The 16,746-nt window shown below is 42.4% G+C and overlaps 1 protein-coding gene across 2 annotated transcripts in view; it reads left to right on the forward strand.

Annotated features, from left to right (window-relative positions):
• Positions 1 to 15,945, forward strand: part of nt5c1aa (5'-nucleotidase, cytosolic IAa) — a 66,297-nt gene extending 50,352 nt beyond the window's left edge. For both annotated transcript variants that reach the window (XM_031795030.1, XM_031795029.1), the window contains 3 exons: positions 6,278 to 6,400; positions 12,208 to 12,392; positions 12,614 to 15,945. In XM_031795030.1, the coding sequence (XP_031650890.1) occupies positions 6,278 to 6,400; positions 12,208 to 12,392; positions 12,614 to 12,970 (665 nt within the window). In that variant the 3' untranslated portion in view covers positions 12,971 to 15,945. The remainder of the gene's footprint in view (positions 1 to 6,277; positions 6,401 to 12,207; positions 12,393 to 12,613) is intronic.
• Positions 15,946 to 16,746: the final 801 nt, after the last annotated feature.

Genomic DNA, 16,746 nt, shown 5'->3' on the forward strand with positions numbered 1-16,746 from the left:
TCCATCCCAAATGAAACCCTTTACAGTGACCAGAGCTTTATTTTTGACCAGAGTTCACACCGTATTACCTATCTATATCAGTTACAGGTGAGTCATTTAGCAGATGCTCTTATCCAGAGTGACTTACAGGAGCAGTTAGTGCCTTGCTCAAGGGCACATCGACAGATTCTTCACCTAGTCGGCTCGGGGATTCAAGCCAGAGACTTTTCGGGTTACTGGCCCAACGCTCCTAACCTCTAAGCTACCTACCGCCCAGAACCAAAAGTAGTGCACTATATAAGGAATATGGTGACGTTCGGGATGAAGACATTTTAAAAAGGCTAATTGATCATTAGAAAACCTTCTACTGCTGCGTCCCGAATGAAACCTTATTCAATCAAACGTATTTATGAAGCCCTTTTTACATCAGCCGAAGTCACAAAGTGTTGTACAGAAACCCAGCCTAAAACCCCAAACAGCAAGCATAGCACACTGTCATAGCAGTGCACGGAATAGGGAATAGGTTGCCATTTGGGATTGACTGTTTATGAGCAGGTGAAAATTGACATCCTTGTGTGGACATTGGATTGGCTCTTTGACAACATAATGTAGACATTGGATTGGCTCTTTGACAACATAATGTAGACATTGGATTGGCTCTTTGACAACATAATGTAGACATGGGATTGGCTCTTTGACAACATAATGTAGACATGGGATTGGCTCTTTGACAACATAATGTAGACATGGGATTGGCTCTTTGACAACATAATGTAGACATTGGATTGGCTCTTTGACAACATAATGTAGACATTGGATTGGCTCTTTGACAACATAATGTAGACATGGGATTGGCTCTTTGACAACATAATGTAGACATGGGATTGGCTCTTTGACAACATAATGTAGACATTGGATTGGCTCTTTGACAACATAATGTAGACATTGGATTGGCTTTTTGACAACATAATGTAGACATGGGATTGGCTCTTTGACAACATAATGTAGACAGTGGATTGGCTCTTTGGGGTGTGTGACAACATAATGTAGACATTGGATTGGCTCTTTGGGGTGTGTGACAACATAATGTAGACAGTGGATTGGCTCTTTGGGGTGTGTGACAACATAATGTAGACATTGGATTGGCTCTTTGGGGTGTGTGACAACATAATGTAGACAGTGGGATTGGCTCGTTGGGGTGCATGACAACATAATCGCTCCGAGAGACTCCATGCATCTACTTTACATAAATACATGGAATGATTGGCATGCTCTGTAATGTGGAACATAATTTCATGTAGCATACATTAAAATACCAGTTCCCCTGTTTGCAGGAGAGAGAGAGATCTGATTTGAAAAACCCCATCAGAATCAGTATAGAAGTCTCCCCTCTTAGAGAGCTATCAAGTTGCAAGGGAATTAGATTTCAGTTTAATAAGATCTTCTCAGGACACACAACTTCTTGTAAAATAATGTTTATTCATGTTTTCTCTAAAGGATACTCCTGTGAGAAGGCTTAACTACAGGCATGAAAACGACTTTGATGTCTGGATGTCAGTGAAGTTGTTCCAGTATGAGCAATCATATACCTAGCAGTCTAAAGTATATTGTGGCAGAAGACTGGTGTTACTGTGCTGTCAATGTACTGTATCATCAGGCCTCGTCCTGTCAATGTACTGTATCATCAGGCCTCATCCTGTCAATGTACTGTATCATCAGGCCTCATCCTGTCAATGTACTGTATCATCAGGCCTCGTCCTGTCAATGTACTGTATCATCAGGCCTCGTCCTGTCAATGTGCTGTATCATCAGGCCTCATCCCGTTAATGTGGTATATCATCAGGCCTCATCTTGTCAATGTACTGTATCATCAGGCCTCGTCCTGTCAATGTGCGGTATCATCAGGCCTCGTCCTGTCAATGTACTGTATCATCAGGCCTCGTCCTGTCAATGTGCTGTATCATCAGGCCTCATCCTGTCAATGTACTGTATCATCAGGCCTCATCCTGTCAATGTACTGTATCATCAGCTCTCACCTTGTCAATGTACTGTATCATCAGGCCTCATCCCTTTAATGTGGTATATCATCAGGCCTCGTCCTGTCAATGTACTGTATCATCAGGTCTCACTTTGTCAATGTACTGTATCATCAGGCCTCTTCCTGTTAATGTAGAATATCAACAGGCCTCATCCTGTCAATGTACTGTATCATCAGGCCTCGTCCTGTCAATGTGCTGTATCATCAGGCCTCATCCTGTCAATGTACTGTATCATCAGGCCTCATCCTGTCAATGTACTGTATCATCAGGCCTCGTCCTGTCAATGTACTGTATCATCAGGCCTCGTCCTGTCAATGTACTGTATCATCAGGCCTCTTCCTGTTAATGTAGAATATCATCAGGCCTCTTCCTGTTAATGTAGAATATCAACAGGCCTCATTCCAAATAAAAACCAACCAGAATGTTCTATTTATTTTGAGAAAGCTCTTTCAATGGAAATCTATGGGTCCTGTGCAATTCCAGCTCCCAGATTGCAGTTCCTTTGGCTTCCACTAGATGTCAACAGTATTTGTTCAAGGTTTCACGCTTGTTTCTTCCAAAACGAGGAAGAATTTTGAGTTTTGGTACTGAGAGTCACAGTTGAAATCAGTCTGCGGGCGCGCAACGATGAGTACGCACGCTTCTTTCTGATTGACATATTATAGTTTAATTACATTTTCGGGTACCTGAGGATTAAATAGAAACATAGTTTGACTTGTTTTTTGGATTCCTTTGTCTGCATGTTGAACGAGGGTATTACTGAAATTAATGGCGCCAACTTAACATACTTTTTGGGATATAAAGAAGGATTTTATCTAACAAAATGACTTATTCATGTTGTAGCTGGGACCATTGGGATTGCAAACAGAGGAAGATTTTCATAAAGTAAGTGATTATTTAATCGCAATTTGTGATTTTATGATTTTATGTTCATAAATGTTTAATATCACGATTATTTATTTGAATTGCGCGCTCTCCAATTAAACCGGATGTTGTCGACAGGTGTCCCGCTGACGGGATATCTAGCCCTAATATATATCATCAGGCCTCATCCTCTGCCCAGATCAATGAAAACATAATAGAAAGACAATAACGAAGACAATGAATGAACACATGACATAAAGACGACAATGAATGGTTTAATATGAAGAATAACATCAATGATTGGGCCATCCCCAGAGTAGGATATCAAAGATTAACATCAATGACTGGGCCATCCCCAGAGTAGGATATCAAAGAATAACATCAATGACTGGGCCATCCCCAGAGTAGGATATCAAAGAATAACATCAATGACTGGGCCATCCCCAGACTAGTATATCAAAGAATAACATCAATGATTGGGCCATCCCCAGAGTAGGATATCAAAGAATAACATCAATGACTGGGCCATCCCCAGAGTAGGATATCAAAGATTAACATCAATGATTGGGCCATCCCCAGAGTAGGATATCAAAGAATAACATCAATGATTGGGCCATCCCCAGAGTAGGATATCAAAGATTAACATCAATGATTGGGCCATCCCCAGAGTAGGATATCAAAGATTAACATCAATGATTGGGCCATCCCCAGATTAGGATATCAAAGATTAACATCAATGATTGGGCCATCCCCAGAGGAGGATATCAAAGATTAACATCAATGACTGGGCCATCCCCAGAGTAGGATATCTACCATGCTTTAGTAGTTGTTTATGCAGCATGTCTCCAATGGTGGGTCAGGAGGGACCCATTTCTCCTGGGTTGGGACGGTATGATTAGGATCTATCAGAACTTTTTGTTGTGTTATTCTTAGAAACATGGCACCCCCCAAAAAAATCTGAATGTATTTTTTGTCTGAAGGGGACATCCTACTCTGGGATGCGCTTGAGTGAGATGGGTTGAGAGTCACCACTCACCCCTCTCTCCCAAAATAAAACACTGCAGACAGCTAATCCTCTCAGGACATAATAACCTTTTTCAGGTCCCACCCTTTAGTGAAAGATCCCCACGCTCTCCTTTCCTCCTGAACACACATCATTCTTCCCTTCTCCTCCCATCTTCCTTATTCCCCACCTTCTCTCTCTCTCTCTGTCTCTCTCTCTCTGTCTCTCTCTCTCTCTGTCTCTCTCTCTCTGTCTCACTCTCTCTGTCTCTCTCTCTCTCTGTCTCTCTCTCTCTCTCTCTGTCTATGTCTCTCTCTGTCTCACTCTCTCTGTCTCTCTCTGTCTCTCTCTCTGTCTCACTTTCTCTGGCTCACTCTCTCTCTCTCTGTCTCACTCTCTCTCTCTCTCTCTCTGTCTCTCTCTCTGTCTCACTCTCTCTGTCACACTCTCTCTCTGTCTCTCTCTCTCTCTGTCTCTCTCTCTCTGTCTCACTCTCTCTGTCTCACTCTCTCTGTCTCTCGCTCTCTGTCTCTGTCTCTCTCTCTCTCTCTCTCTCTCTCTCTCTCTCTGTCTCTCTCTCTCTGTCTCACTCTCTCTGTCTCACTCTCTCTGTCTCTCTCTCTCTGTCTCTCTCTCTCTGTCTCACTCTCACTCTCTCTAACACTAATCCCCACCCCTCCCCAGTCAGTTCATAACACTAATCCCCCCCCCAGTCAGTTCATAACACTAATCACCCTCCCCCACCCTCCTCAGTCAGTTCATAACACTAATCCCCCCCCTGTCAGTTCATAACACTAATCCCCCCCCAGTCAGTTCATAACACTAATCACCCCCCCACCCTCCCCAGTCAGTTCATAACACTAATCCCCCCCCCTCCCCAGTCAGTTCATAACACTAATCCCCCCCCACCCCCCCCCAGTCAGTTCATAACACTAATCCCCCCCCCTCCCCAGTCAGTTCATAACACTAATCCCCCCCTCCCCAGTCAGTTCATAACACTAATCCCCCCCCCACCCCCCCCAGTCAGTTCATAACACTAATCCCCCCCCCCCTCCCCAGTCAGTTCATAACACTAATCACCCCCCCCCACCCCTCCCCAGTCAGTTCATAACACTAATCCCCCCCCACCCCCCCAGTCAGTTCATAACACTAATCCCCCCCCACCCTCCCCAGTCAGTTCATGACACTAACCCTGACACTGACTCGACAGTTCTTGCACCTTACCTCAGATGACACCGTGTGTTGCAAATTGCCAAACTATACTGAGAATCCCGCTGGGTCCCAAATGTCAAACCTATTCTCTACTTTAAAAGTAGTACACTAGATAGGGAATAGGGTGCCATTTGGGATGCAGTTAATTAGACATCCTCCCTAGAGAAATGGCATTTATCATGCATTTAGTGCTCAATTACACAGTCAACCGAAATAGGACTTCTGCTCTCAACCCAACCCCTCTGAAAGACACATATTTAAGTTTTGGAGAGGGGCCGGGAGAGGGAGGGGGCTTTCCCACTGGGAGCCCAGGGAGCTGTTGTTGTGTGGGGGGTTAAGTGCCTTGCTCAAGTGCACAACAGCAGGCCATGGCATCTAGGAGTTGATACCTCCTCCTTGCCAGCTCACCACCCTGACTGATTTTTTTTCCATCAGACCCTGAATACGAAACTGGCAAGCCGGCGAATGCTGGCCCTAAACGCTCGGCTACCTGCCACCCCTTCAAGCTTCTATAAATGTCCTTTGACCTTTGGCCTGGAAGGTTGGCCCAAAGGTTATTAAAGGGCTTTGTCTTTTAAGGCCGAACACTTTTTCTCAAGGGGAATTAAATTACAAAGACACAGGTCGAGGATCAGCTTTACTCTTTCCAAATGATAACCATTAGACCTAGGGGGAATACAATCTGATCTCAGAACAGTACCGAGGGATCACTTCAATTGACTGGCATAGCACGGTGAGATTCCAAATGATAACCTTAACCATTAGACCTAGGAGGAATACAATCTGATCTCAGAACAGTACCGAGGGATCCCTTTAATTGACTGGCGTAGCACGGTGAGATTCCAAATGATAACCTTAACCATTAGACCTAGGAGGAATACAATCTGATCTCAGAACAGTACCGAGGGATCACTTCAATTGACTGGCGTAGCACGGTGAGATTCCAAATGATAACCTTAACCATTAGACCTAGGAGGAATACAATCTGATCTCAGAACAGTACAGAGGGATCACTTCAATTGACTGGCGTAGCACGGTGACCTCAGGTTATGACCAGTGTCATTTTTCATTAAGCACTTATGCGGAGGAAACTGGGAGGAGACGCCTGGACTTGACCAATAAGAAGTGCTCCCTTCTGCTTGCCCTTACGAACCCGCATGTGTTTCTCTCTGTCTCCCAGATCTGTTCATTGAGAGGTTCTGTATGACGGGAGGCAGTTCACCTATTGGATACCTAAAGGCGTGGCAGACCAACCTGTACCTGTCTGCCGATGCGGAGAAGGTCAGGGAGGCGCTGTCTGAAGGTGAGTCGCACCACTTCCTGTCCTCACCTGTATGTAACACCCCTAACCTCCTACTGTAGCATGGAACCCATAGACCAGAGTTAATGTATTGTGGACAAACTCAGAGGTCAACTGTCCTGGAGTGATATTGACCTGCTGACCTTCAGAGTGGGACAGGCACACACAGTGTCAATAGTTTGAATTACAGCAAAACAAAAGGTCACACACTTTAAAGTATGATTTAGAACAGTGCACTACTTTAGACCAGGGTCTATAGGGTAGTAGTGCACTACTTTAGACCAGGGTCTATAGGGTAGTAGTGCACTACTTTAGACCAGGGTCTATAGGGTAGTAGTGCACTACTTTATACCAGGGTCTATAGGGTAGTAGTGCACTACTTTAGACCAGGGTCTATAGGGTAGTAGTGCACTACTTTATACCAGGGTCTATAGGGTAGTAGTGCACTACTTTAGACCAGGGTCTATAGGGTAGTAGTGCACTACTTTAGACCAGGGTCTATAGGGTAGTAGTGCACTACTTTAGACCAGGGTCTATAGGGTAGTAGTGCACTACTTTATACCAGGGTCTATAGGGTAGTAGTGCACTACTTTAGACCAGGGTCTATAGGGTAGTAGTGCACTACTTTAGACCAGGGTCTATAGGGTAGTAGTGCACTACTTTAGACCAGGGTCTATAGGGTAGTAGTGCACTACTTTAGACCAGGGTCTATAGGGTAGTAGTGCACTACTTTAGACCAGGGTCTATAGGGTAGTAGTGCACTACTTTAGACCAGGGTCTATAGGGTAGTAGTGCACTACTTTATACCAGGGTCTATAGGGTAGTAGTGCACTACTTTATACCAGGGTCTATAGGGTAGTAGTGCACTACTTTATACCAGGGTCTATAGGGTAGTAGTGCACTACTTTAGACCAGGGTCTATAGGGTAGTAGTGCACTACTTTAGACCAGGGTCTATAGGGTAGTAGTTCACTACTTTAGACCAGGGTCTATAGGGTAGTAGTTCACTACTTTAGACCAGGGTCTATAGGGTAGTAGTGCACTACTTTAGACCAGGGTCTATAGGGTAGTAGTGCACTACTTTAGACCAGGGTCTATAGGGTAGTAGGGCACTACTTTATACCAGGGTCTATAGGGTAGTAGTGCACTACTTTAGACCAGGGTCTATAAGGTAGTAGTAGTTCACTACTTTAGACCAGGGTCTATAGGGTAGTAGTGCACTACTTTAGACCAGGGTCTATAGGGTAGTAGTGCACTACTTTAGACCAGGGTCTATAGGGTAGTAGTGCACTACTTTAGACCAGGGTCTATAGGGTAGTAGTAGTTCACTACTTTATACCAGGGTCTATAGGGTAGTAGTGCACTACTTTAGACCAGGGTCTATAGGGTAGTAGTGCACTACTTTAGACCAGGGTCTATAGGGTAGTAGTGCACTACTTTAGACCAGGGTCTATAGGGTAGTAGTGCACTACTTTAGACCAGGGTCTATAGGGTAGTAGTGCACTACTTTAGACCAGGGTCTATAGGGTAGTAGTGCACTACTTTAGACCAGGGTCTATAGGGTAGTAGTGCACTACTTTAGACCAGGGTCTATAGGGTAGTAGTGCACTACTTTATACCAGGGTCTATAGGGTAGTAGTGCACTACTTTAGACCAGGGTCTATAGGGTAGTAGTGCACTACTTTAGACCAGGGTCTATAGGGTAGTAGTGCACTACTTTAGACCAGGGTCTATAGGGTAGTAGTGCACTACTTTAGACCAGGGTCTATAGGGTAGTAGTGCACTACTTTATACCAGGGTCTATAGGGTAGTAGTGCACTACTTTAGACCAGGGTCTATAGGGTAGTAGTGCACTACTTTAGACCAGGGTCTATAGGGTAGTAGTGCACTACTTTAGACCAGGGTCTATAGGGTAGTAGTGCACTACTTTAGACCAGGGTCTATAGGGTAGTAGTGCACTACTTTAGACCAGGGTCTATAGGGTAGTAGTGCACTACTTTAGACCAGGGTCTATAGGGTAGTAGTGCACTACTTTATACCAGGGTCTATAGGGTAGTAGTGCACTACTTTATACCAGGGTCTATAGGGTAGTAGTGCACTACTTTATACCAGGGTCTATAGGGTAGTAGTGCACTACTTTAGACCAGGGTCTATAGGGTAGTAGTGCACTACTTTAGACCAGGGTCTATAGGGTAGTAGTTCACTACTTTAGACCAGGGTCTATAGGGTAGTAGTTCACTACTTTAGACCAGGGTCTATAGGGTAGTAGTGCACTACTTTAGACCAGGGTCTATAGGGTAGTAGTGCACTACTTTAGACCAGGGTCTATAGGGTAGTAGGGCACTACTTTATACCAGGGTCTATAGGGTAGTAGTGCACTACTTTAGACCAGGGTCTATAAGGTAGTAGTAGTTCACTACTTTAGACCAGGGTCTATAGGGTAGTAGTGCACTACTTTAGACCAGGGTCTATAGGGTAGTAGTGCACTACTTTAGACCAGGGTCTATAGGGTAGTAGTGCACTACTTTAGACCAGGGTCTATAGGGTAGTAGTAGTTCACTACTTTATACCAGGGTCTATAGGGTAGTAGTGCACTACTTTAGACCAGGGTCTATAGGGTAGTAGTGCACTACTTTAGACCAGGGTCTATAGGGTAGTAGTGCACTACTTTAGACCAGGGTCTATAGGGTAGTAGTGCACTACTTTAGACCAGGGTCTATAGGGTAGTAGTGCACTACTTTAGACCAGGGTCTATAGGGTAGTAGTGCACTACTTTAGACCAGGGTCTATAGGGTAGTAGTGCACTACTTTATACCAGGGTCTATAGGGTAGTAGTGCACTACTTTAGACCAGGGTCTATAGGGTAGTAGTGCACTACTTTAGACCAGGGTCTATAGGGTAGTAGTAGTTCACTACTTTATACCAGGGTCTATAGGGTAGTAGTGCACTACTTTAGACCAGGGTCTATAGGGTAGTAGTGCACTACTTTAGACCAGGGTCTATAGGGTAGTAGTGCACTACTTTATACCAGGGTCTATAGGGTAGTAGTGCACTACTTTAGACCAGGGTCTATAGGGTAGTAGTGCACTACTTTATACCAGGGTCTATAGGGTAGTAGTGCACTACTTTAGACCAGGGTCTATAGGGTAGTAGGGCACTACTTTAGACCAGGGTCTATAGGGTAGTAGTTCACTACTTTAGACCAGGGTCTATAGGGTAGTAGGGCACTACTGTAGACCAGGACCTATAGGGTAGTAGTGCACTACTTTAGACCAGGGTCTATAGGGTAGTAGGGCACTACTTTAGACCAGGGTCTATAGGGTAGTAGTGCACTACTTTAGACCAGGGTCTATAGGGTAGTAGTGCACTACTTTAGACCAGGGTCTATAGGGTAGTAGTGCACTACTTTAGACCAGGGTCTATAGGGTAGTAGGGCACTACTTTAGACCAGGGTCTATAGGGTAGTAGTGCACTACTTTAGACCAGGGTCTATAGGGTAGTAGTGCACTACTTTAGACCAGGATCTATAGGGTAGTAGTGCACTACTTTAGACCAGGGTCTATAGGGTAGTAGTGCACTACTTTAGACCAGGGTCTATAGGGTAGTAGGGTACTACTTTAGACCAGGGTCTATAGGGTAGTAGTGCACTACTTTAGACCAGGGTCTATAGGGTAGTAGTGCACTACTTTAGACCAGGGTCTATAGGGTAGTAGTGCACTACTTTAGACCAGGGTCTATAGGGTAGTAGTGCACTATAGAGGGAATAGAGTGCCATTTGGAAACAAACAGTACCCTTTCTAATGCTCTATTCAGTCTACATCGGGGAAGTTTACCGTGTGATTTAAATTTAAAGGAAATGTTCCTGCTGTCAGGATGTTGCCCTGTTGAGTGAGGTTTCCCCTTTCTCTCTCCACTCTTTGTTACCGCAGAAAAAGTTTGGGGAATGGAACAATATTTCTGTAATTCCAACCAGTTGAAAGTGTCCGTTGGTACTTAAAGAATATGACGTCAGTTCAGTTGTTGTCTGGGACATTATTACTGATGACAGGATGACATAAAATGTGTCTTGGAAAGTCTACACATTTTAGTTGTCAGATTCACATGGAATTGTTCTGCAAATTAAATATTTGTGAAAAGATTAAATATCATTTTATCCTCCTAAAATAAGATAATTGTTCCATATTAAAACTTAGGCCCAGTCAGTGGACACAAGCGAACAGACAATGGTTGAGAACTATGAAGCACACCCTTCTCTCCCCCGGAACAAAAGCCCGTTGACAGGTGTCAACCTTAGTTCCTGAAATGTGAGGACTCCTGTCCTCACATGCTGCTCTTTCATTCAAACCCAACCCCCTCTCTTTGTGTAACCAGCCGTCATATCGGATTAGTCCACCAGGGACTTTTCATGCCATGATTAGTAATCGATGTACGATCTATCCTGTGTATATTTATGTATTTCTGTACGATTATTTAGGTATTTAGTAAATAAATAATTAAGCCAACTTGTGTATTGCTGATTCAAGTTGTTAGGTTCGTGCAGATAACCAACTTTACGACGATCAGAATGAAACTGAATAAGGTGCCGATTAATAATTGACCGCTATTGATAGAAAAGATGTTCAGGTCTTTAAGAGAGTTTTTTCAGAAGACAGCAGCTCTATAAACACTCTTCCATGTTGCCCCAGGTTATTAATGAGTTAATTGTTATATGGTTTAATTCAATTACGTAATCAATTAAAAGTTTGGTCATCAATTTTGATAAAATAGCATGTCGACTCATTTAATCAGAGACACGACAGTGCTTTGGCGTAGACTGCATCCACAGTAAACGATGCATGTTTCGGCTCAACAGGAAATGACCTTTACATTTCTATGACGTGATCTGTTACGCTTCAGTTTTAGAGACTGAAAAGAGCCCTTGGTCTATCCCTTCGCCTCAGCCCTGCAAGGACTAAATGTTTTCTCTCAGACATCTTTAAATCGGTCTCAATATTTTCCCTCAGACATCCTTAAAACTTCTTCAGGATTGGTGGTTGCCCTGTGGGATGGTTGAGCTAATGTAGGCTAATGTGATTAGCATGAGGTTATAAGTAACAAGAACGTTTCCCAGGACATAGACTGATATTGGCAGAAAGCTTAAATTCTTATTCATCCAACTGCACTGTCCAATTTACAGTAGCTATTACAGTCAAAGAATACCATGCTATTGTTTGAAGAGAGTGCATAATTATGAACTTGAAATGTTATTAACAAACAAATTAGGCACATTTGGGCAGTCTTGATACAACCTTTTGAACAGAAATGCCATGGTTCATTGTATCAGTCTAAAACTTTGCGCATACACTGCTGTCATCTAGTGGCCAAAATCTGAATTGCACCTGGGCTGGAATAATACCTAATAATGCCCTTTCTCTTGCATTTCAAAGATGATGGTACAAAAGAAAATACAAAAAAGATGTATGTTTGTTTCTTCGTATTATCTTTTACCAGATCTAATGTGTTATATTCTCCTATATTCCTTTCACATTTCCACAAACTGCAAAGTGTTTCCTTTGTAATGATACCACGAAAATGAATATCCTTGCTTCAGGGCCTGAGCTACAGGCAGTTAAATTTGGGTATGTTATTTTAGGCAAAAATTGAAAAAAAGGGGCCAATCCTTAAGAGCTTGTCTCAATGTTTTCCCTCAGGCATTTTTAACTTTATCAATATTTTCTCTCAGGCATTGCTGCGGCCACCATGTTAATATTAATCTTCTCAATGTTTTCCATCAGACATTGCTGCGGCCACCATGTTAATCTTTTCCCTCAGGCATTGCTGCGGCCACCATGTTCATGTCCAATAAGCTGACAGAGGTATCGCAGACGCAGCTGAGAGTGGCCTTTGACGGGGATGCTGTCCTCTTCTCTGACGAATCAGAACGCATTTTCAAGGCCCAGGGCCTCGACGGGTTCTTCCAGCACGAGAGAGACAACGAGGACATTCTACTGGACCGTGTATGTAGACATGTCAGAAAAAAAAACATATTGGATTGTTATCGTTGTTATCATTCAGATTCCTGTAACTCTCTGCTTATTATAACCACCCCCAGAAAAAAAACATTATTATTTATTTCTCCTCTCGTCTCGTCTCCTCTCGTCTCCTCTCCTCTCCTCGCCTCGCCTCTCTTCTCCTCTCTTCTCTTCACCTCTCTTCTCCTCTCCTCTCTTCTCCTCAGGGCCCTCTTAAGGACTTCCTAGCGTCCCTTGGTAAACTCCAGAAGAAGTTCTATGCTAAGGGTCACCGTCTGGACTGTCCCATCCGTACCTACCTGGTGACGGCCCGCAGCGCAGCCAGCTCAGGGATCCGTGCCCTGAAGACCTTGAGAGCCTGGGGCCTGGAGACGGACGAGGCTCTGTTCCTGGCCGGGGCACCCAAGGGCCCGATGCTGGAGAAGATTAGGCCCCACATATACTTTGATGACCAGATGTTCCATGTGGAAGGGGCAGCGGAGATGGGCACGGTTGCGGCTCACGTACCCTACGGGATCGCTCAGAAGCACCCACATAAGAAGAGCCTGAATACAGGGAATTAGATAGCGGAAGGAGAGAATAAGAGAAAGATTGAAGAAACTAAGAGGAGAGAGACCTGAGATTAAATACTTTTAGAGAGGGAGATATAGAGTCATATGGAACATCTGATCTTCCCCGGGTCATTGTCACAAACAAGAAAAGGGTTATTTTCAGTCAGTGAGCTTAGAGGTAGATCAATTAAAAATTAAGACAATGAAGAAAGTCTGTAAAGTTTTGCTATTGAAATACTCCTAATAGACGATAATTTAATTGTGTTGATTACAGTATGTGCTTTTCACCAGATTTCAGAAGTGTTTGTGTTGTACATAAGAGGGGTTGTTTCACCTCCTCAGCATCCTGTGTGTGCAGCCGTTATAATCATCCTTATGAATGTGTTATCATAAGCACTTTGGTTGGCCACGGGAGGGTTCTACATACCTGATATAGAACCAGAGGAGAGTTCTACATACCTGAAATAGAACCAGAGGAGAGTTCTACATACCTGATATAGAACCAGAGGAGAGTTCTACATACCTGATATAGAACCAGAGGAGAGTTCTACATACCTGATATAGAACCAGAGGAGAGTTCTACATACCTGATATAGAACCAGAGGAGAGTTCTACATACCTGATATAGAACCAGAGAAGAGTTCTACATACCTGATTTAGAACCAGAGGAGAGTTCTACATACCTGATATAGAACCAGAGGAGAGTTCTACATACCTGATATAGAACCAGAGGAGAGTTCTACATACCTGATATAGAACCAGAGGAGCGTTCTACATACCTGATATAGAACCAGAGGAGAGTTACATACCTGATATAGAACAAGAGGGGAGCTCTACATACCTGATATAGAACCAGAGGGGAGTTCTACATACCTGATATAGAACCAGAGGAGAGTTACATACCTGATATAGAACAAGAGGGGAGCTCTACATACCTGATATAGAACCAGAGGGGAGTTCTACATACCTGATATAGAACCAGAGGAGAGTTCTACATACCTGATTTAGAACCAGAGGAGAGTTCTACATACCTGATTTAGAACCAGAGGAGAGTTCTACATACCTGATATAGAACCAGAGGAGATTTCTACATACCTGATATAGAACCAGAGGAGAGTTACATACCTGATATAGGAACAGAGAGTTCTACATTCCTGATATAGAACCAGAGGAGAGTTTTACATACCTGATATAGAACCAGAGGAGAGTTCTACATACCTGATATAGAACCAGAGGAGAGTTCTACATACCTGATATAGAACCAGAGAGTTCTACATACCTGATATAGAACCAGAGGAGAGTTTTACATACCTGATATAGAACCAGAGGAGAGTTACATACCTGATATAGAACCAGAGGAGAGTTACATACCTAATATAGAACCAGATAGTTCTACATACCTGATATAGAACCAGAGGAGAGTTTTACATACCTGATATAGAACCAGAGGAGAGTTCTACATACCTGAAATAGAACCAGAGGAGAGTTCTACATACCTGATATAGAACCAGAGAGTTCTACATACCTGATATAGAACCAGAGGAGAGTTTTACATACCTGATATAGAACCAGAGGATAGTTACATACCTGATATAGAACCAGAGGAGAGTTACATACCTAATATAGAACCAGATAGTTCTACATACCTGATATAGAACCAGAGGAGAGTTTTACATACCTGATATAGAACGAGAGGAGAGTTCTACATACCTGATATAGAACCAGAGGAGAGTTCTACATACCTGATATAGGAACAGAGAGTTCTACATACCTGATATAGCCTGTCAACAACGAGCTTTACTTTCCCATTTGACTTGAGCAAATGCATTCACTTGAACTGAACTTGTTTTATTTTCTTCAACATTTATGGGATGTAACATGTGTCCTGTGCTATTTTTAATGGCCGATCCATGGCTGTGGTTGTAGCGAAGGGAAAAGGCTACAGGTGCTTCAGAACTCTCCACAGTCCGTCCTAAGAAGAAGAAGAAGAATAAGACAGAGGTGAACTCTTGATCGTAACCAGGATGATATTTTATGACGAATGGCATGACGAATGGCATCTGGACTGTGCTTCAAAACACATGGATGAGACTGACGACTGATGACTGACGACTTAAAGGCGTGGCAACACCTCAAAAGTGTCCGGAATTGGGAATCGATTCTATTATTTATAGAATCAACAAAGCCATGATCCAGAAGCATAGAGGAATGGGGTGAAATAACTATATTTGACAGTTGCACGACAAGACATACCTTTTAATGAACATATGTAGCCACACATGGAAACAGTTACGCGATGTAATGTATTAATTGATAGACCTTATTTGTTCGTGTCGAATTGTCTCACTGTGAAAAAAAAGAATGAAGAGGTCACTTGCATGCTAGTCATCTTCCCCGAAGATAACAAATAACACAATTGTATTATCTCACAAAAGTCTTCTCCAAGTAACAAAGCCATAAATAACAACCATAATGTTTTTTTCAAATCTCTGAGTTTCCATTGGTGCCTTGGTTCTAACACATGTAGATGGTGTATCACGTGTCTGTTCTGAGGGAACACTAGACGATCAATAAAGTTTTTACGAATTCAAACTCCATGACAGAACTAAGGAGGAAGTGCTAAAGGAAGTGCCTGGTTGCATCCTAAATGGGGAACCCTACTCCGTATGTAGTGCACTACTTTTGACCAGAGCCCTATGAGTCCTGTTCAAAAGTAGTGCACTATAAAGGGGATAGGGTATGTAAGCGTGTAACAGTAGTTTAAAATGGCTTCCTCCCGTCCTCTCCCTCCACCGTCACTGACGTTAAAGAACTTGATGCATCGTGAGACTTACAGTACCTCCCCTGTACCTGATTCTACAGTCTACATTGTCAACTCGGTCATACGTTGATATACCAGCAATGTTACGAGAAAAACGTATGGAATTAATTTGTGTTAAATAACATGTGGAATAGAAGAGTAATTAAAGATCTCTGTTGTCATACATTGAAATGCATAGATATGGTTTTTTTTGTTCTATGGTCTGTAGAAATACAGTGAAAAGACTAATAATCAAATGTAGCTTCAAATATATGTTATTTAGTATATGAAGGGGGATAAATATATGTTATTTAGTATTTGAAGGGGGATAAATATATGTTATTTAGTATTTGAAGGGGGATAAATATATGTTATTTAGTATTTGAAGGGGGATAAATATATGTTATTTAGTATTTGAAGGGGGATAAATATATGTTATTTAGTATATGAAGGGGGATAAATATATGTTATTTAGTATTTGAAGGGGGATAAATATATGTTATTTAGTATTTGAAGGGGGATAAATATATGTTATTTAGTATTTGAAGGGGGATAAATATATGTTATTTAGTATATGAAGGGGGATAAATATATGTTATTTAGTATTTGAAGGGGGATAAATATATGTTATTTAGTATTTGAAGGGGGATAAATATATGTTATTTAGTATTTGAAGGGGGATAAATATATGTTATTTAGTATTTGAAGGGGGATAAATATATGTTATTTAGTATTTGAAGGGGGATAAATATATGTTATTTAGTATTTGAAGGGGGATAAATATATGTTATTTAGTATTTGAAGGGGGATAAATATATGTTATTTAGTATTTGAAGGGGGATAAATATATGTTATTTAGTATTTGAAGGGGGATAAATATATGTTATTTAGTATTTGAAGGGGGAGAATATATGTTATTTAGTATTTGAAGGGGGATAAATATATGTTATTTAGTATTTGAAGGGGGATAAATATATGTTATTTAGTA

Source organism: Oncorhynchus kisutch, linkage group LG17 (assembly GCF_002021735.2).
Source record: "Oncorhynchus kisutch isolate 150728-3 linkage group LG17, Okis_V2, whole genome shotgun sequence".
Lineage (NCBI taxonomy): Eukaryota > Metazoa > Chordata > Actinopteri > Salmoniformes > Salmonidae > Oncorhynchus > Oncorhynchus kisutch.